Source organism: Neocloeon triangulifer, unplaced genomic scaffold (assembly GCF_031216515.1).
Source record: "Neocloeon triangulifer isolate White Clay Creek 2 clone unplaced genomic scaffold, ASM3121651v1 ptg000012l, whole genome shotgun sequence".
NCBI classification, from domain to species: Eukaryota; Metazoa; Arthropoda; class Insecta; order Ephemeroptera; family Baetidae; genus Neocloeon; species Neocloeon triangulifer.
Window position 1 is genome coordinate 9,770,314 of NW_026775554.1, and position 17,978 is coordinate 9,788,291.

The 17,978-nt window shown below is 38.4% G+C and overlaps 5 protein-coding genes across 6 annotated transcripts; 2 read left to right on the forward strand and 3 right to left on the reverse strand.

Annotated features, from left to right (window-relative positions):
- Positions 1 to 59: 59 nt before the first annotated feature.
- On the reverse strand, positions 60 to 671 carry LOC132197987 (U6 snRNA-associated Sm-like protein LSm3). The gene is made up of 3 exons (XM_059621643.1): positions 620 to 671; positions 447 to 554; positions 60 to 351 (listed from the first exon to the last, which is right to left on the reverse strand). The coding sequence occupies exons 1-3, from the start codon at positions 638 to 640 to the stop codon at positions 178 to 180; spliced, it is 303 nt and encodes a 100-aa protein (XP_059477626.1). The 5' UTR covers positions 641 to 671; the 3' UTR covers positions 60 to 177.
- A 44-nt stretch (positions 672 to 715) lies between these two features.
- Positions 716 to 3,198, forward strand: LOC132197981 (NEDD8-activating enzyme E1 regulatory subunit). Its single transcript, XM_059621637.1, has 10 exons — positions 716 to 822; positions 1,045 to 1,209; positions 1,268 to 1,450; positions 1,571 to 1,913; positions 1,967 to 2,122; positions 2,178 to 2,311; positions 2,363 to 2,565; positions 2,621 to 2,757; positions 2,808 to 2,925; positions 2,979 to 3,198. Exons 1-10 carry the CDS (start codon positions 755 to 757, stop codon positions 3,089 to 3,091), a joined length of 1,620 nt encoding a protein of 539 aa, XP_059477620.1. The 5' UTR covers positions 716 to 754; the 3' UTR covers positions 3,092 to 3,198.
- Positions 2,978 to 6,857, reverse strand: LOC132197984 (vesicle-associated membrane protein-associated protein B). Of its 2 annotated transcripts, none has more exons than XM_059621640.1 (6): positions 6,668 to 6,857; positions 6,159 to 6,311; positions 5,644 to 5,753; positions 5,451 to 5,588; positions 4,941 to 5,030; positions 2,978 to 4,887 (listed from the first exon to the last, which is right to left on the reverse strand). In XM_059621640.1, the coding sequence occupies exons 1-6, from the start codon at positions 6,732 to 6,734 to the stop codon at positions 4,705 to 4,707; spliced, it is 741 nt and encodes a 246-aa protein (XP_059477623.1). In that variant the 5' UTR covers positions 6,735 to 6,857; the 3' UTR covers positions 2,978 to 4,704. The 2 variants fall into 2 exon arrangements, with proteins under 2 accessions (XP_059477623.1, XP_059477622.1); XM_059621639.1 differs by having other exon boundaries at positions 4,941 to 5,042; positions 6,668 to 6,856.
- Positions 6,858 to 7,321: 464 nt separating this feature from the next.
- LOC132197983 (vacuolar protein sorting-associated protein 4) lies at positions 7,322 to 10,175 on the forward strand. The gene is made up of 9 exons (XM_059621638.1): positions 7,322 to 7,480; positions 8,043 to 8,120; positions 8,186 to 8,297; positions 8,350 to 8,488; positions 8,544 to 8,775; positions 8,840 to 9,107; positions 9,166 to 9,379; positions 9,436 to 9,664; positions 9,729 to 10,175. Exons 2-9 carry the CDS (start codon positions 8,097 to 8,099, stop codon positions 9,828 to 9,830), a joined length of 1,320 nt encoding a protein of 439 aa, XP_059477621.1. The 5' UTR covers positions 7,322 to 7,480; positions 8,043 to 8,096; the 3' UTR covers positions 9,831 to 10,175.
- Positions 10,059 to 17,768, reverse strand: LOC132197985 (uncharacterized). Its single transcript, XM_059621641.1, has 5 exons — positions 17,591 to 17,768; positions 11,664 to 11,809; positions 11,026 to 11,210; positions 10,775 to 10,970; positions 10,059 to 10,619 (listed from the first exon to the last, which is right to left on the reverse strand). The coding sequence occupies exons 1-5, from the start codon at positions 17,630 to 17,632 to the stop codon at positions 10,415 to 10,417; spliced, it is 774 nt and encodes a 257-aa protein (XP_059477624.1). The 5' UTR covers positions 17,633 to 17,768; the 3' UTR covers positions 10,059 to 10,414.
- Between the last annotated feature and the right edge of the window lie 210 nt (positions 17,769 to 17,978).

The window sequence follows — 17,978 nt, forward strand, 5'->3', positions numbered from 1 at the left end:
TAAATAGTTTGTTTTAATTCTTTCTCTAGGAAGACTCTTTTCATATAGTAAAACCGCGATTATTAATTTTTGGCACATTAGGTGTAAAAGTGCCAAAATTTCAAATTTATTTCGCAAACACAAGTAGTGACTGTGATGCGGATTCCTTAGAATAAACAGTGATACATATCTTAAATATTACACTCTCATTGGGGGAGAAACCAAAATTACACCATCACCGCGGACAAAGAGCATCGGAATATTTCGTTTTGTCGTTTGGTACACCTCTTCATAAGTTTCTTCGTCAATTTCCACCGTGGTCACAGTTTCCTCGACATCTCCCAAGACCATGTTCAAATGTTGATCGTAGGCCTATGAAAAAAATATCAGGGTTGATTTAAAAGTCCAAAGCGTATCAAAAATAAATTTAAAAGGCAAAATCTTTCAAAAACTTTAAATTTACATACATGTATGCGGCCTCGCAACTCGCGCTCATTACGCATCTTCACGTAGATCCTCTCATCGAGACTCAAACGAATCAAGTCCAACGGCTCTTTAACTGTAACTTGCGCAACCTGAAACGACAATTTTACTCATTAGCAATGAAATAAGACCAATGTTTCAAAGAGAGTCAATTTACCGTGTCCGCTTCGTCCGCCATATTTGTTTATTGTTTTTAACTTTTTATTTTCGTTTCACCTTTCACCGGTGAAACCGGTTTATTGTTCTTGTAAGCGCCAAGCGGGTAATTTTAAATTTTTTACTTGAGGGAAACATGGCGTCGCCTAGCCCGAAATCGCCGGAGCAATCGGACAAAAGCAAGAAATATGATAGGCAAATCAGGTAAAATGTGAAATCTGAGGCAAAATTTTGATGTGCAAGCTTTCATTAAATCTTTTTAAACCCAGTCTAAGAATGTGTTTGTCGCTAGAGATACCGCAAATGCAATTTAAGTGCACACCTTTTCTAGCACAATAGTATGTTGTTTGTTTTGTTTTTTCCCTTTGCGTATTTAATGCTTAATTTTTGCGGAAATAAAATTTAATTTCAGATTGATTTTTCCAGATTATGGGGGGAACACGGGCAGTCAAGACTGGACTCATGTCACGTGTGTCTTGTCAATGCAACAACTTTGGGCACAGAAATCATGAAATCTTTGGTCCTGCCCGGCATCGGAGCCTTCACCATCGTCGATGGTCACACCATCAGTGAAATTGATCTAGAGACTAAGTAAAATTGCAGAATTCATCGAAGAAACAAATTTGATAATTCTAACAATCTTTTGCAGTTTTCTTCTGGAGCAGGACTCTGTCGGCAAGTCAAGGGCTGAGGTTGCGACGAAAATGTTGCTAGAGTTGAACAATGATGTTAGAGGAGATTTTGTGGATGAATCTGTGGAACAATTGCTCAATAACAGTCCTGACTTTTTCGACAACTTTACTGTTGTCTATGCTGTGTCATTGCCTGAAAGGTTCAACTCCATTCTATTGTTTAACAGTATTAATATAATTAAAATATTATTCACATCAGTTTTTCCATTATTTAAATTTTAAGCTATGGACGATATCACAAGTAAATTATTTTTCCGCAGGTCTCTTATTCCTCTGTCAAAAAAGCTATGGAGTCAAGGAATTCCTTTGATTGTCTGCAAAAGCTACGGCATGTTTGGTAGTATTCGTATCCAAGTGCCAGAGCATGCCGTTGTCGAAACTCATCCAGAGCACCCTCTGCCAGATTTGAGGCTGGACAAACCTTTTCCATCACTGACGACCCTGGTGGATGCCATCAACCTCAGTAGCATGGGGCTCAAGGATCATGCACACATTCCATACGTAGTGCTGCTGTATAAGGCATTGCAAGAGTATAGGAAACGACACCCTGATGGCCACCCTGTCAAAAGGCAAGAGAAGGATGAACTCAAAAGCATCCTAAAGGTACAATTTTTTTAATAAGTTTTGCAGTCCTAAATTACTTGTTTTTTTTTCAGGAGGCAAAATTGAAAGATGAGCAGGGTGATTATTACGACGAAGAGAATTTTGAAGAAGCCATCAGAGCTGTGAATGCAGAAATTCAGCCCTCAAGAATTCCTAATGATGTGAAAGATATTTTGAATGACCCCTGCTGCATAAATTTGACCTCTAGAGTAATAGTTGACCTTACAGCTTACAGCAAATAATTAAACTGTCTTATTAAAATAGAGCAATCCATTTTGGATCATGGCAAGAGCTTTGAAAGATTTTGTTGATGGAGAAGGCGGTGGTCTTCTTCCTGTGCGAGGGTCCCTACCAGACATGACAGCCGAGACCTCAAGATACATCTCCCTCCTCACTGCGTAATATTGATTGATAATTACGAGACACTTTTATTGATCTTCTCATTTCAGATATCATGATCAAGCTCAGCGTGACGTTGAGTCGGTCTACAGAAGAGCGCAGCAGCTGCTTGTCGAGTTGAATTTGCCCCCCGACACAATCACTGAAAAAGACATCAAACACTTCTGTAAGCACTCGTATGACCTCCATGTAGTGAGAGGTCGCTCGATATCTGACGAAGTTGACCCTCGTTCTGCTAACACCCAAGTCATTGGTAAGCTTTTAATTGTTTCCCCATTCAAATGTCTGATTGATCAAATGATTGGCAGCTTCTCAATTAGAGGATCCTGACAGCCGCATGCCTCATTACGTCATCATGAGAGGCATTGACCGCTTTTACACAGAGTATAACATGTATCCTGGTCATTTTGATGAAAGGCTGGAGCCTGACATAGTGGAACTTAAGGTAAAATTTATTTAATGTAGGCATTGAAATAAATAAAAATTTTATTTTAGAGTATAGTCAACAAACTGCTGGGCGAGCTAGGTGTCGGTCACATCGGAAAAGATGATCTTATTCACGAGTTCTGTAGGTATGGGGGTCTTGAGCTTCACTCTGTTTCTGCTTTTCTTGGTAAGATATTAATTAATTGAAATCATGTCTAGGTTAAAATTTTATCCTTTCAGGGGGCTGTGCCGCTCAAGAGGGTATCAAGTTCATCACGTCTCAATACAAGCCCATCAATAACACTTTCATCTATGATGCCATGACTTGTCAGTCGTCAACATTTGTGTTGTAATATTTAATTTATTTATTGATTTTGTGAGGAATTCAGTGAATTTCTCAATTTGAAGATCTAAATCGGCTGGCATGTGGTGATAATAAATATTTGTGTACTTCACTAAACAAGAATTTGTTTTCAAGTATCCAAGTACCATTGATGAAATTAAACAAGTCGTTTCCAAGTTCTTTTGTTTCTAGATACAGTTTATTTCATAAATTTAACACACACTTGCTCTCTGCCCACTAGTCACCAGGACTGTGATAATTTGGCCCGACAGCTGTGCATCGAGTCAAAGCGTCACAACCGTGGCAATATATGTGCCATACAAATGTTAGCAGAAAATGGCTTTTCTCCAGCATTCTGGCGAAATATAGCGTTCCAAATAAGTGGAAAGGCAATAAGGCATTTCTTCGTCAGATTCAAAACTAAAGTGAATGCTCTCTATAAAGCAAAGGGTCGTTAAGTTAAGGTTGGTGAGGTTAATTGCTCAAAGACGAAACAATAATCGCAGGGCTTATCAAATTTCTCAAGGTGCAAAAGACAAAAAATGACATAACAATAGGCCTGTGAGACCAAGGATGTGCTGAAATATATGGTTGCTTCTCAGTTCATAGCCACTCAACCTTACAAGCTTATAACAGAACATGTGCACAGATACAAAAAATTGTTCAGAAGCGTCCAAAAAAGGGGGGTACTCTTGGTAAAAAAGTGCTATTGTTGAAATGCCTTTTACTGACGCCTCCAAATAATAAATATTAAAAATCAAAGGAAGGAGTGTAATTATTAATTACTTTATATTCATGTAATAATAGTTAACAATTTACATAATTAATACGATTCATATCAAATACACAAGCCAATTGCAGTCCGGGATGAATAGTTGATTGTTTGCTTAAATTCACTTACTCCAATATATACAGCATTTTTTTCTTGCTTGCTTATCATGTGGGGGCCATCATTTTTCAGTATCTACAACAGCACCCTTCCTTGCATTCTCAAAACTTAAAGGGTTTCCTACTACGAGCGGAAAGTTCATAAGAGTGTAAAAACAGACATGCACTACATAGGCAGGGAGCGAAAAATAATTACGTAGTTTTGTTCTCCAGTAGAACTCCCAGAGTGGCAGCTTAAACAAGGTCGATTAATTTCAAAAAAGTGGAAATGTATTTGGTGCAACATTGTCACACTGACAAAGGATAATAACTTGGCTTGTGGCTAACTTTAGTTTCTGCCAAATGAAATGAGCAGTAATTTTGAAAAGCAGCTTATTGCCAACAGGATTCAAGACTTTAAAAGACCTTGCTTGTCCTGTTTGAAACCTCTGGGCATCCGACACAAGCAGGTGGCTACTTCTATTTATTTCCTTTTAAATAATATACAAGTCCGCTTGGAAAATGAGTTAACGCCTACGAGAATTCGAAAGCACGGTTCTGACTGGAGATGAAACCAAATCGAGTTGATTTACAAAGCTTGACTTTTGTACATACAAAAGACCGTTTGGTACTTATCAGAATGTTCCTACCCATGTAATTCGTTCGGATTATTACAAATCAATCAGTAGCAGCAGCGTTTTAGGCAAACTGGATCGGAGCTTGTGGATTTGAGATGAGTGACAAGTGACGTATGGCTCAGAGCAGGAACTTTCCCAACAAAATCCCAAACAAAACAGCAAAAATGCCCAGGACAAGGTAAACTCTGTTGTTCTCCATGGTGGCAAGTGTCTGCGCATTGGCTCCGCCGCTTCCGATTGAGGAGTCTCCGGAATGCTCTCGGGCCTCCCTATTAGATTTACGCAGTCGCAAAACCTCTTCCTGAAATTTCCAAAATTATTACTTGAATTCCAGTGGTGCCTATACAATTCTACCTTCAAAGCAAGATTTTCTTGTCTTAGAGTGCTTTCTTCTTCCCTTAGCGTCTTGACCTCTGCAGCTGCACGAGCCAGCTCATTTTCAGCCTGAGTACCAACCTAACGATTAATTTGATCAACAATTAGAGAAGCCCATCATGCATTTTGGGTATAATTCAAAGTACTTTCCAAAAATTATACAAAATGTTGGCAGAGCAAAATATTGATTTAAAATTCTGATTACTTTAATTTAAAATTTGCTTAATTTTCTTACTCTGACTTTAGATGATGATCATGCCAATTTTATGCTTTGAGACATAGTTTTATGATACAAGTGGTTGTGAAATTGGACTTTGCTCCAATTTTACAGCTGCAAAACTCCGTGCAATATGTGAAATTTAGAGGTGCGATAAAAATTTATGACTGAGAAAGATAAAAAAGATTTTGAAAGGATTAAAGTTTTAAAATCGCATGCGCAGGATGTTTGCAGCTGCAAAGTACCTTGATTGAGCTTTTTACGGAGCTAACCTTGTTGCTCTTGGTGACTTTCTTTTCTTGAACTGGCGCTTCTTTGACACAGTCTTCGGTTGCTGGAACTTCTGAGCCACTAGAAAACACGCATTTGAGTTTTGAATCCATCAGTTTTTCGGGTGTTATCTCCTTCCACTGAAAGTGCATAGTTTTCTTAGCAAAAGACCACAAAGAAAGTAAAAATATTTACTAATTGGTCTGCGTCGTATTCGCCATCAGGGGCAAACATCGTTTGCACCATGAACTTGTGCTTGTAGTTCTCTGTGCCAGGAAATTCACCTTGCTGAGGCTGTAAGCTGACTGAAATTCAAAAGGCAATAGATTTATGAAAATTAAATTTTTCTAAAAAGATCGGATTAGTTCTATCTATTGTTTATCCATTAATGAATAATTTATCTTGCAAGAATTTTTTTTAGAGACATGTAGATTTGTAGAAAGGACAGATAAAGTTGACCTACGACACCAGATAAGATTAAAATTTTAAACCATTGCAATTGTAAGTTGTTATCACTAAAAATTTAAATTCTTTTAGAGTTCCCGATATTTTTTATACTATTTTTTTTTTCTAAAGATAAATAGCAAGACATATATTTTGAATAAAATTAATAAAAGGAAACGGAAAAATAATCTGAATTTATCCTTAAGAATTAAGATCAATGAGGCCCGTGCCGGTGCCAAAGTTGCACGTTTTGGGCGGTGACTCACCTGCAATCTCCACGGAGGACACAGGATCTAAAGTGCCCGAGTTGGGTCGGACGCAGTACTGCTTTGGAGCTGTGGTTTTGATTTTGTAGCACACCTTCTTGTCCGACGGGTTCTTAAGGTTGATGTACGAAGTGACTGCGCTTGTGAATGGGCCTGTGGGAACAAAACAGTAATTTAATCAGAGGTGTTTGAGCAATCGACAAAAAGAAGCAGTGTATGACTTAATAAAAGCTGAATCACTGCCAACTAACTAAAAGACAAGACAGACACTTTCTTATCCAGCTGTGTGCGGATATAATTAGGACACACTGATTACAAACGGGGCCCGCCCTCGGCCGTCTGACCATAGACGATGGGCGCCGCCGGCGTCGCCGCCGCAAGATCGGACGCGTCCGAAGACGCAAGGACTCGGGCAGACGGCACTCGGGTGAAATCATCCGTTTGAGCACGAAAATACTCTGGTCGGTGGCAGACAGGGGCCTGCAAGTCCACCGACATTTCCTACATACCTGTGAAGCGCAGCTCGTTCGATGGCTCGATCTGTAACACCTGCTCCGGTTTATCCCCTTTGAACATGTTTGCCGAACGCTCGATCGCACTGCTGGATGCCGAATTCAACTCAAATTCAATGGGCAATTTATTGGCAAACGCAAATGGCTTCTTCCCCGGTCTGACTGTTATTCGTTTTTGCGAGCGCGCGTGCGCAGGGACAAATCGGCAATCGCCAGACCAACATTCTTGCACGGTTGGCTGCCATTGTGCCACCATGACGTCATAATACAAAAATTCGTGACCTCGTCGGCAAACATGAAGATGAAGAAGACTTGATTGACGAAATCTTATATGTTAATTCTTGATTTTAGTTTCTACTTGTGAACATTACTTATAAAATTCTCAAAAGTTTTACAGCTTTTTTCACTTATTAACAAACGACGTGTCCTTGACATTGAAATTTGAAATTTAGCGCTAATTTTTATGTCATTACTGCTGCATTGCAGAGAAATTTATAGCTGTATTCTCAAGAAATTTGAAAATTATAACTTGATTCAAATTTTCAAAATTTAATATATGCATTACCATTATCTATTTTTGGTCGCCGAATATGGATTTTATATAAAACTAAATATGAAAAAACACATTGGTTCATTTGGCTAGCCTGCTTGTTGCTTGCAGCTGAAATTATACAAATCTTGTTAAACGGACGTCAACATTTTAATTTCGTCGGAAATTTCGTCTCGTTTCAACACCAAAACGTCGAGATTTTGGATTCAAAAGGCACGATCATATAAATTGATCGTCCAGGACAAATTTAAGATTTATAAGTAAGTTGCGGTCGTCACGTTTGTTGGCGTGCTGTGTGGATTTATCTGTAGGAGAGATATGGAATTGGAATGAATCATTTTTTTCTGTAGTTGTACTTTTCCTTGTGTTTTGGTAACGCAGCTACTTTTTTATAAGATCTTTGCGAGAAACATCCAATCAAATTATTATGAAAATTTTTTTTTGGAAATCGCAGTGAATTCAACGAAACTTAAGGAAAGATTTAAAATGTTAAATTTTGAGTCCAAATCTTGTTTACACAATATTATAACAACTGTCAGTAGCCTAGCCCAAGGCATGTTACAAACGTATACATACATACAATGTATATGACATTGTTCATATTTTGGTTAAGAACTGTGGGTGACACTTTACTGTAAATTAAGGAAATTTCTAGACCTCTGGTACATAATTAACGTTGGTTCGCTAATTTTTTGCAGCAAAATTTAAGAAAAATCGTTTGTAGCAAAATTAAACAGGACGCAAATAGAGATTTCAAAACGACAAATTTTCAAATTGTGTGTAAATCGTAATTTTAAACATATTGATCAATTTAATTTCTAGGTTACAACATAAGCATCACAAATCCACCCCCGTTTTAACAGCTAATTTAAAATCATGGCTGCTGGAAATACGTTGCAGGTTTGTTCCATATATTGAATTATTAAAAAAACTTCATTGAATATTAATTTATTATTAAAACATAGAAAGCCATCGATTTAGTCACTCAGGCGACAGCAGAGGACAAAAAGAAGAACTATGCTGAAGCACTTCGGTTGTATGAACACGGGGTTGAATATTTTCTGCACGCAATCAAATGTAAGCTAATTGTCAATGCCAATTTTTTTGTTTCAAATTGATTTGCTTCTAGATGAAGTCCAAGGTGAGAAGTCAAAAGACAGTCTTAGGCAAAAGTGCGTCCAGTACCTGGAGAGGGCTGAAAAACTCAAAAAGTACCTGGAGACTGGTAAAAGTAAAAAACCAGTCAAAGAAGGCGACTCAGGTGGAAAGTAGGTCTTCAACCTCGATTTGATTTTTTGTTTCTAAAATTATTTGTGAACTCAGGAAGGACAAAAAGAGTGATAGTGACAGTGATGACGAAGACCCCGAGAAGAAAAAGATGCAGACCAAGCTGGAAGGTGCTATTATAGTGGAGAAGCCGCACATCAAATGGTCAGACGTTGCTGGCCTGGAAGGAGCCAAGGAGGCTCTCAAAGAGGCAGTCATCTTGCCTATCAAGTTTCCCCACCTTTTCACTGGCAAAAGGGTCCCTTGGAAAGGAATTCTGCTTTTTGGGGTGAGTAACTCTTTATAAATGAAACAATTTGCACAATTGAATAATTTTTGTTCCCAATTTTTAGCCGCCTGGTACTGGTAAATCCTTCCTTGCCAAGGCAGTTGCAACCGAAGCCAACAATTCAACCTTCATTTCCATATCGTCATCTGATCTTGTGAGCAAGTGGCTTGGCGAATCTGAAAAACTGGTGAGGAGTCTCTTTGAAATGGCACGAGCCCACAAGCCATCCATCGTCTTCATTGATGAAGTTGACTCGCTCTGCTCTTCTCGCTCGGACAACGAATCCGAGTCAGCCAGAAGGATCAAAACTGAATTCCTTGTCCAAATGCAAGGTAAACATGTTTAATCATGTTAATGTCTCCAATTTATTTAACTTAAAAATTGTAACAGGTGTGGGCAATAACAATGATGGAATCTTGGTGCTGGGCGCCACGAATATCCCTTGGGTCCTGGACGCGGCCATCAGACGAAGATTTGAAAAGCGAATCTACATTCCTCTGCCTGAGGAGCACGCTCGACTCACCATGTTCAAACTTCACCTTGGAAACACACCCCATTCTCTCAATGAGGCAGATCTCAAGAGTTTGGCAGCCAAAACTGAAGGGTTAGTTGAAGCACACCTATCGGAATTCAAGAGTGCTAACAAATTTTTTTATTTAGGTACTCTGGTGCAGACATCAGCATCATTGTGAGGGACGCTTTGATGCAGCCAATCAGAAAGGTCCAGTCTGCTACGCACTTCAAACGCTGCAGTGGCCCTTCAAGGGCCGACCCCAACGTCATTGACCATGAACTTCTCAGTCCCTGCTCGCCAGGTGAACCCGGAGCCATTGAAATGACCTGGGTGGATGTGCCTGGAGACAAGTTGCTTGAGCCGATTGTTAGCATGGTAGGAACAGATTATTTTTATGTTAATTTAAAATTAAATAAAATTCATTTTTCAATATTTTCAGAGTGACATGTTGCGCTCCCTGGCAACAACTAAGCCTACAGTGAACGACGACGACATGGCCAAGTTGGACAAATTCAAGGACGACTTTGGCCAAGAGGGATAGAGCACAGCTTGTCCAAATTTGAATTTCACACCACTGATTGTATAAAAAGGATACTTTTAATGGTAACATTACTTACTGAAAGTGAATTAATAGCTAAAGAAAATGCTTTCAAAGTGATACATCTAACAGCCTGGCTAAATCTATATGTTTTATTGTCCCAATGTATTTTTGCGTGGCAAAGAGAAACTCCCCGTCAGGTCTTGTGATGGATGAAAAATATTGTATAAATTTCAGTCTATTCGCCTTCTTTTTTATTGTCCTATAATTTAGATTCTAGACAAAATGTAATCGTTATTGAAACACAATATAAATTAAAACTAATACAATGCTTATCTGCATTCTCTACTTACAAACATTTTAATTGAAAACATACATTTTCGCCGTCCTTTTGTTCTGCAAATTTGTCCTGAGGCGAATTCGTGCATTGCCCGTTGGCCTGAGGACAAACTTCTGCGTCCACAATCACTCGCAATAAATACTTAACAATAAGTCGACTCTCGGCAAATAACTGTGCGCTCTCTCGATCCCTTGCAAAAAATATTTGGGCATCACATACTAGTGGAAGGTTTGATGCATTTGGCAGTTCAAGGGAAGTTGGGTAGCGGCGGAATCGATCCGAGTCCCTCGTCGGTCGCTGGAGCGCCAAACTTGGGTCTGCATGTGCAGCCACTCTCGACAAGGACATAGTCTTGGCCAGTCAGAGTCACGGGGCCCAAGGGAATCACCAAGAAGAGGTACGGCACATATGTTTGCGTGCACTCACCCTGTATCACCGCGCATTCGCTGGATCTGAAAAATTAAAAGATAAAAATCAGTGAATTTAAAATCTTGCACTAATTACATTAAAATGCACTGGGCTATTTAGTATTTCAGAACCAAATGAAAATTTAAATATTGCTTTTTTAATTTACTAAACTGAACTAAAATAATGTCATTTCACTTACTCGCAAACCTCAAAGACAACCTGTTGCAAGAGGTCAGGGAACTTCTGGACAATGGTGACTGGCTGTCCAGAGGTGAGAGAGACGCCATACATAGGCGCGGTGGTGTTGTATCTGGTTTTGCACAACCTTCCCGGCATACTGTAGCCGCACGCCTCCTTTGCAGCAGGACTCGAGAAGAGGTTGCTGCTGCCCCTTCCTAGAAGTTCATAATTTGATTTTTGGCTCCCCCTTTTATTTTTCTTTCAACTGACCTGATCTGGTTGTATCACTAGGGCTGTTTCCTTTGGTGATTTCGTAGGCCTTCAAAAGAGCCTTTCTTGTTGTGTGCGGCTCCATGACCGGCGTCGATCCGAACATTCCTCGGCCCGATCTTGAAGAGCCCGTCCACAGACCGTCATTCGTCCTGGATTTGCCAAACATTCGAGCTATCTGTGATCTGGAAACGGAGGGTTTTATTGGTAAAAGGTACATAGAATATACACGGATGTTGATTAAATTGGTCATTAAATGAAACGGTAGCTACAAGGGAAATAATTATGCATATAACCACAGCAGCGTGATTTATGGATGTGTCTTTTGAACCGTACTTTTGAGAAGTTGGTCTCGCTGAACGATCGAATTACAGTTATTGCACACGGCTTACATAATGCGTTCCAATTAACATACAACACCAAGTTAGCGATTCATTCCGCGGTTGCACGTTTCATTGCTCCTACATGGTTTATTATTTTCATGTATAAATTTGAAAAGTTTTATTGTAAAATGTTAGGTATCACATGTGTACAAATATAAGGAATGCAAAAAAGATTCAACATTATTAAATCATAATTTGAAAGTTTTTGAATACCTAAAGTATATGAACTTTGATTGAATTGACGATTTTAATTACTTTGGGTATGGGCTTCCTGTTGGTCCAATACAGTCAGGTGAGTCTGTCAGGGCATCTCCCCATGTGTATTTGCCCTGGTGTCCAGCCAGGTTCCCATTGCACAAATTACTGCCTTCTGCGCTCCAACTAATGCTCGCCAGACACGCCTGCAACAGAAACACAGATAATTAGAATTTGGAAAACAAAAAATATTGAGGAATATTCTGTCTCAAGAGAAGCCAGACTATAAATAGCACAATTACCCTGATAAAAATTTAGCAATAATAATGATGGACACATATTTTAACGAAAAAATAATGTTTTTTTTACTGTTAATAATAGCATTTAATGATTTCTTGTATGCTTTCAAAAAATATGACAAGAGCATTCATTATTTTGTGAATTACATTTTTATGTTTTTTAAAGTTCTAGTTTATTTAATTGATTGTTTCACACACAAAGAATCACTTCCTGCAAATACAGTGTGAAATATAGTACGCGGAATTCATTTTCCTGACACGAATTCTCGCTAGCTCCTCTTTATATCTGTGTGAAAAATCCATCTCGGTGTCAAATATTTGGACGACGCCGTTTTTTCAAGCACCACACAGAAGCACCGTTCGAGGTTTAATGCCTCTTCAATACTCGCCCGCTGAAAAGTGTGTTACATTCATTACGCGAATCTGCACCACAGAGTGCACTATGAGAATTTAATTCGGCAAGCGTGTCAGCCGAGTACAATGGCGCAGAGCCCATAATAAAGGTTCGGCGTGTTCACACACTCAAAAAAACATCATTACATCGCACAAAAGCGGTATATCCATAAAAAAAAACATAACACAAGAGGAAAAGACAATGTGTGTGTCTCACATGATAATCAAAATTTTATTGCGGAGCAAAAATATGAATCTAAATTACGTGAGCAGCTTCTGTGATGATTCTGCATTATTTTGCAAATTTATAATTTAGGTGACCTCCAGATGAAAATTTCAAATTATTTTTGACTAAAATAATTAAAAAACAGGAAATTTAAAACTTTCAAGAAGCATTATATTTTTCAAATAATGAAGAAAAGTTTTTTTTTTTCAAAAATGAATTTAATCTTTCACTGTGACTCAAATTGAATGCGGAATTCCACGGAAGAAAAGCACGACTCATCCTCTAGGTGAGGCAACTCCGTGTACTCCTTGTAGCGGAGACAGAGATTTTCCACGTTTGATTTGCTTTGCTCATTGCCGCCGAGTGAGGTCATACCCTGCTCCCTTCCTCTCTGCAGCGAGTGTGATACAGAAATAAGAAAATCCAGGGCCGACTCAAGAGCATAATCACCGCGAGTCGGTAACGGGACCGCGCGAGGGGCCTGCTCGGAAAGGTGCTGCGCGCCGGTCAATGATCTTTTCTCTCAGTCACCAAAGTGCGGCACACAAGGTGCGCTCTCGCTTAAACGTGCTGGAAAAGCTCCGTGCAAAAGCGAGCAACGTGATCACCCTCTCTTTCGCAAATTGCCGAGCAGGTGAAAGTCAAAATTCTCGCCTGCGCTCAGGTGCAGGGCGCGAAAACAAGGCAGAGAGAAAGACGAGATAACGAAAGGGAAAATGAAAAAAAAAAAAAGGAATTTTGCGAATCAACGTTGCCTGGGTCGTATACCCGCTGCGAGCCAGCGAGTTGAATGATTGAGAGGAACAACAACTCACTTTTAAAAAAGATCCGTTCAGTGGCGAATCTAAGTAAGGACACGCCGCTTTCCTTCTTTTTTAATTGTTAACATGATCGCAAAATGAGAATTGCTATAATTTATTTCTTTCCAGACCTTTCTAAACTCTTAAGGGACATTTCGTTTTCAGTTGAAAGCTTTTAAATAAATAAAATAAATTATTTAAAATATTTTAAAAGTTATTTTCATTGAAATATATGTCACATTTTTTTAATCTCTTATTTTTAATTCAATTCTTTATTTTGACCAAATTATTTTAACTAATTATTATTTGTAATGCCTGAATCCTTTATTGAGTTGGTTAAGGAGAGCCATCAAGGAAAGATGAAAAATAACATTTTTCTGCAGAAATTTCGCTCATGATTTAGTTCAGGGAAGTGATTGATTTAATTAAGACGTTATCTTTTATATCATATTTGTTACGTTAAATCTTTTTAGATTCAACTAACAATAAATAAAAAGATACAAAGCAGAAATAAAATCTTATTAATAATAAAAAGAATGAAAACTTAACCTTCGTCATCCCATATTTTCTATATTAAATTTTTTTCACTAACCTTATCTCGTAATATAATAAATCTGGACTTATTTATTTCTGATTTTGCTAAATTGCGCCTTAACAAAAAGCCACAGGTCAATTTTTTTCAGGCATTTAACAGGATATTTGGCGTGGCAGAGTCAGTGTGACTCGGCGACTTTTGAGCAGCAGGCGAGAAATTCGATTGAATCGGTGATGAGCACCACAGTTTTTTACAGATTAAAATGGTCAACGCGTCTTGTCGGTGCTCGCGATTTGCTTAAAAAAAGTGAGGCAGCAATTACGGTACTCGATTAGAGGGGAAAAAGAGCCGACGCATTTTGCCTCAAGTGAATGAATCTCGTGCTGCCAGATCATCCTCTTAACTGTGTCCAATCGGTTTTCATCGCCGTGTTTTGAGACACACGAGGCCCTCAAGAGACGTGCGCTCGTGCTTGCAAAATTTGTGGAGAGAATTAGTTCGAGGATGGTGCGGTCTGAGAAAAAATTTCAAAAACTAGGGAGAGAGACACGATTTAACCAAATTTTCAGGTGGAGCCGGCACGATATAAGAATAAAAATCCAGAGGAGGTAAGATAAAAAACAATGTTTAAACAGAATTTATTTGTTTTCTTCTTTCCAATTATTGTAGTTTTTCATTCAATCATATTTTTTTTTATTTATAAATGAATGCATTTCATTGGACATAAAAAATCATAAAAATATATGATTCAATATTTTGCCTAAAATCATTGCCCTCTAAGAAATTAATTGATTACTTATTTCAAATAAATCATTCGTTAATTACATTAAAAAAAACTCTTCATGGTGCTATTCCCAATCGAATTTTTTGCATGAGCTTCGAAAATAGATGAACAGTTAAGTCATTCAACTTTTTGCGGTCGGATTCTTTTTTTGATCAGCTGCGACGCGGAAATGAAAAATTGCTAAACTGAGAGATTGCCGATGCAATTACACGCGCCGTACGCCGCTTCGCTCAGTAAGCGGTAAACCTCTCTTTAAATGGATGACTAAAAATGAAAACGTGTGCAGATGGAATTCTATTTGGATGATGATGCGGAAGAACCGTAAATTGCATTAGCGGGGAATTTCATTCGTGCTATTAAAAGCTCCCAATAGCTATAGCCGTTTGCTGATTGAAACGCAGCAGGCCAAAATGACGAATTTTTAACAAACTTTTGTTCACATTTATCACCAAAAAATCAAGGTCAGGGGAAATTCAATAAAACGATGTTCTCATTTGCAAAACCTCCGCGTTTACTCTCTTTTGCTCCACCTGCAAATCGGAGTTTTTTTGGTGCGGTACTTTCTCCAGTGGGCGTGCAGGCATTCGCTACTCACACTTGACTTTGACCGCACGGAACTCGCAGGATGATTCACCTACGCACATTTATGTTAGGTGCAGCACTTGAATTGAGGCTAGACACTCTGTGTATTTAGGTTGACGTGGGAATTAAATATTTTTGCATACAAAAACTCAAAAATTAAAAGGAGGTACATACAGGATTTCCTAAAATTCTTTTTTGCGTGTAAATTTTTAAATAAGGCTTACAAATTATTATTTTGCAACAAAATTCTTGTAAAATTATGTATATAAAATTTTTTTCTACTTCTAAAACAATTTTATTATTCTACAAAATTAATAATAAATATTTAGGATTTTCTTTTTTAGTTTTCATATTTGTGTCATAAGCAGAATAAAATTCAAAATCTCTTTCCACTATTTTCGCTCTATTTGTCAAAAAATAGCAAATCTACTTTGTGACAGAGTGGATTGATGCACATTTCGCTAGAGCGTCTTTGAGCCATTGTGTGGTGAGGCGCCACGCTGAGACCGAAAATTGGCATCTGCTGTGGGAAAATAATGTGAGTGGAGATGCTGCCTTTTATCACGGTTAAAAGAGCAGAAAAAACCTCAATCAAAAACGTCTGCTTACAAATCAGACGAACACAATGGCCGTCTGGTCTTTGCCAAAATGCCGAATCTAGACCATTTGAAGAAACACAATCAAATCCTCGATTTGGGCCACAGTCGATAAATCCAACTGCCGTGAAAAATTCCTCGAAAGTGAGAAAGACTCTGTGAAAAATTAACAAAAAAATCAACAATACGTCTTTCTCACGTAAAAGGAGGATCTTGCCACTTTTCGGCCTCGGACACTGGGCAGACAATTAGTGTGGGTACATCTCAATCGCATTGTTGTGATCGAGTTCCTTTTCCGTCGGTAGTCCCTGTGACACACTAAGCCAGCTGTCGCATAAATTAGGAGCGCAAGTAGCGCACCGCGCCGATCAATTATGACTTTGCCGGCGATTCATTTGTCTGCTGCGTTGCGTGCCATTAGCTTCCTCTCTATTCTCTACAGTGGCACACATTTATTTAGGCATGCGGTGCTAATTGCTGCTGGCCGAGTCGCGCAATGACCGCCGCACTTGTTTGTTTCGCGAGCGGCTAAAAGATCTTATTCACTTCGCAAAAGCATCTCTCTCTCTCTTTCGGCATGATTTTATACTAAAGATAAAAAGTAAATTGTCGAAGAAATCTTCAATTCAATATAGTTGCTAATTAAATTAAAGTAAATTTAAACTATTTACTCGCCGTGAAAAATTAGAGTAATTTGTAATTTATTTGCAATTTTTTTTACTTCAATTTGTTCATATTTATATTACATATTTCTGTTAACATTTTTTTTATTTATAAGAGAATAAATTAAATAGTTTGAAGACTCATTAGTATTATTTTCATGATATAATTTAAAAAATTCTGTTTCTTTATCATAGATTAATCCTTGAATGAAAAGAATTCATACAAAACAAATATAAAATAATTTATTTTATTTCTCTAAACAGAGAGAAATATGCGGGCCATCTTTCATTCCTGCATGTCATTATTTTTTATGCCTCGCAGGCCTTTTAGCATTTTTCGCGAACAGTCGGACGCCTCACATAAAAAAGAGCAGAAATTTTGTCAAATGGTGTGTGTCTCCGTCCCACGCATATACACACACGGCGATGAACGCACGAGTCCGAGGTATATTTCTCACTTCATCAGGCAACAACCTGAAGGTCAACAATCTCCCCTGAGACAAGAACGTTAAACTTGTGGTTCTTTCTATCGCGGGTTGGCTCGTCGATGAGCTCTGCTTTTCCGACTAATGTGCGGCTTACGTCACAAGACGGACGGACGGACTGAACGACCGACTGGTGACCACTCTTGGGAGAGGCTCGCTTTTTTTGTGGTTCCATCACGAAATACTTGGCTCACTGAGCATGCATGTTGCACGATTCTGGAAATTCTTGATTCCTTTATATAATGGGTGCTGCGTGATTTTTTTTATTTATAAATTGTCCTATAATAAACGTCACTGCTTTGATTTTTATGCCCTTGAATATAATTATGGCGGTTTTAAAATTGGAACATGATTCGATTGAAATTAAATTTGAGAACAAAATAATTCTAATTATTTTTAAATAAAGCAAATATAATTTAAATTAATGAATGTAGACTTTGGAATTGACATGTAAAAAAATTTAATAAAAAATAATGAAATGAAAAAGGATTAAAAATATATTTGATTTATACAATTTATTTTGATAAAAATAATGTCTATTTTTCAATTTGAATTGCAAATAATGATTATTAGTTCCCCATTTTCTATTAAAATAAATTGTTTTAAATTTACAAGTGATACTCACAGCGAGTAAAAGCGCCGATTTTCCGCTGAGAAATGCCTCCATTGCAGAGAGAATGTGGTCTAGGCGAGCGAAGGAGAAGCAAAGGGCATGCCGCGCGGTCCTGGTGCACCTGAGGAGAGCGCGTGGCAGACTGGTGGTGAGTGGTCTGGTCCCTTCCTCAGGCTGCTCCGAGCTGTTTCTCAGGCGCAGCCCCGCTACATCTCGGCATGTACTGTTATTCCCAAACACACTCGCGGCCACCACGGATATAATACCAACGGCGGCGGGTCGTGTATGTGTATTTATCACATGCGCACATGCATAAATATCATTTCATCTGGCCATTCTCGGTTTGCGTTCAAATTTTGGCAGTGTGTACTCAAGCTTTTTAAAATCTGCCAAATCACAT

Excerpts from the sequence above, each read along its gene's own strand:
- LOC132197987 (XM_059621643.1), bottom strand. The coding sequence starts at position 640 with ATGGCGGACGAAGCGGACACG. Across the intron at positions 555-619 it reads TGGCGGACGAAGCGGACACG|GTTGCGCAAGTTACAGTTAA; the intron begins GTAAATTGACTC and ends TTGTCGTTTCAG. Across the intron at positions 352-446 it reads AGTTGCGAGGCCGCATACAT|GCCTACGATCAACATTTGAA; the intron begins GTATGTAAATTT and ends TTTTTTTCATAG.
- LOC132197981 (XM_059621637.1), top strand. The coding sequence starts at position 755 with ATGGCGTCGCCTAGCCCGAAATCGCCGGAGCAATCGGACAAAAGCAAG. Across the intron at positions 1,210-1,267 it reads GAAATTGATCTAGAGACTAA|TTTTCTTCTGGAGCAGGACT; the intron begins GTAAAATTGCAG and ends AATCTTTTGCAG. Across the intron at positions 2,758-2,807 it reads CTGACATAGTGGAACTTAAG|AGTATAGTCAACAAACTGCT; the intron begins GTAAAATTTATT and ends ATTTTATTTTAG.
- LOC132197984 (XM_059621639.1), bottom strand. The coding sequence starts at position 6,734 with ATGTTCAAAGGGGATAAACCGGAGCAGGTGTTACAGATCGAGCCATCG. Across the intron at positions 6,312-6,667 it reads GAACGAGCTGCGCTTCACAG|GCCCATTCACAAGCGCAGTC; the intron begins GTATGTAGGAAA and ends TTGTTCCCACAG. Across the intron at positions 4,888-4,940 it reads AAGAAAATCTTGCTTTGAAG|GAAGAGGTTTTGCGACTGCG; the intron begins GTAGAATTGTAT and ends TGGAAATTTCAG.
- LOC132197983 (XM_059621638.1), top strand. The coding sequence starts at position 8,097 with ATGGCTGCTGGAAATACGTTGCAG. Across the intron at positions 8,121-8,185 it reads CTGCTGGAAATACGTTGCAG|AAAGCCATCGATTTAGTCAC; the intron begins GTTTGTTCCATA and ends ATTAAAACATAG. Across the intron at positions 9,380-9,435 it reads TTGGCAGCCAAAACTGAAGG|GTACTCTGGTGCAGACATCA; the intron begins GTTAGTTGAAGC and ends TTTTTTATTTAG.
- LOC132197985 (XM_059621641.1), bottom strand. The coding sequence starts at position 17,632 with ATGGAGGCATTTCTCAGCGGAAAATCGGCGCTTTTACTCGCT. Across the intron at positions 11,810-17,590 it reads AATCGGCGCTTTTACTCGCT|GCGTGTCTGGCGAGCATTAG; the intron begins GTGAGTATCACT and ends TTTCTGTTGCAG. Across the intron at positions 10,971-11,025 it reads TAGTGATACAACCAGATCAG|GAAGGGGCAGCAGCAACCTC; the intron begins GTCAGTTGAAAG and ends ATGAACTTCTAG.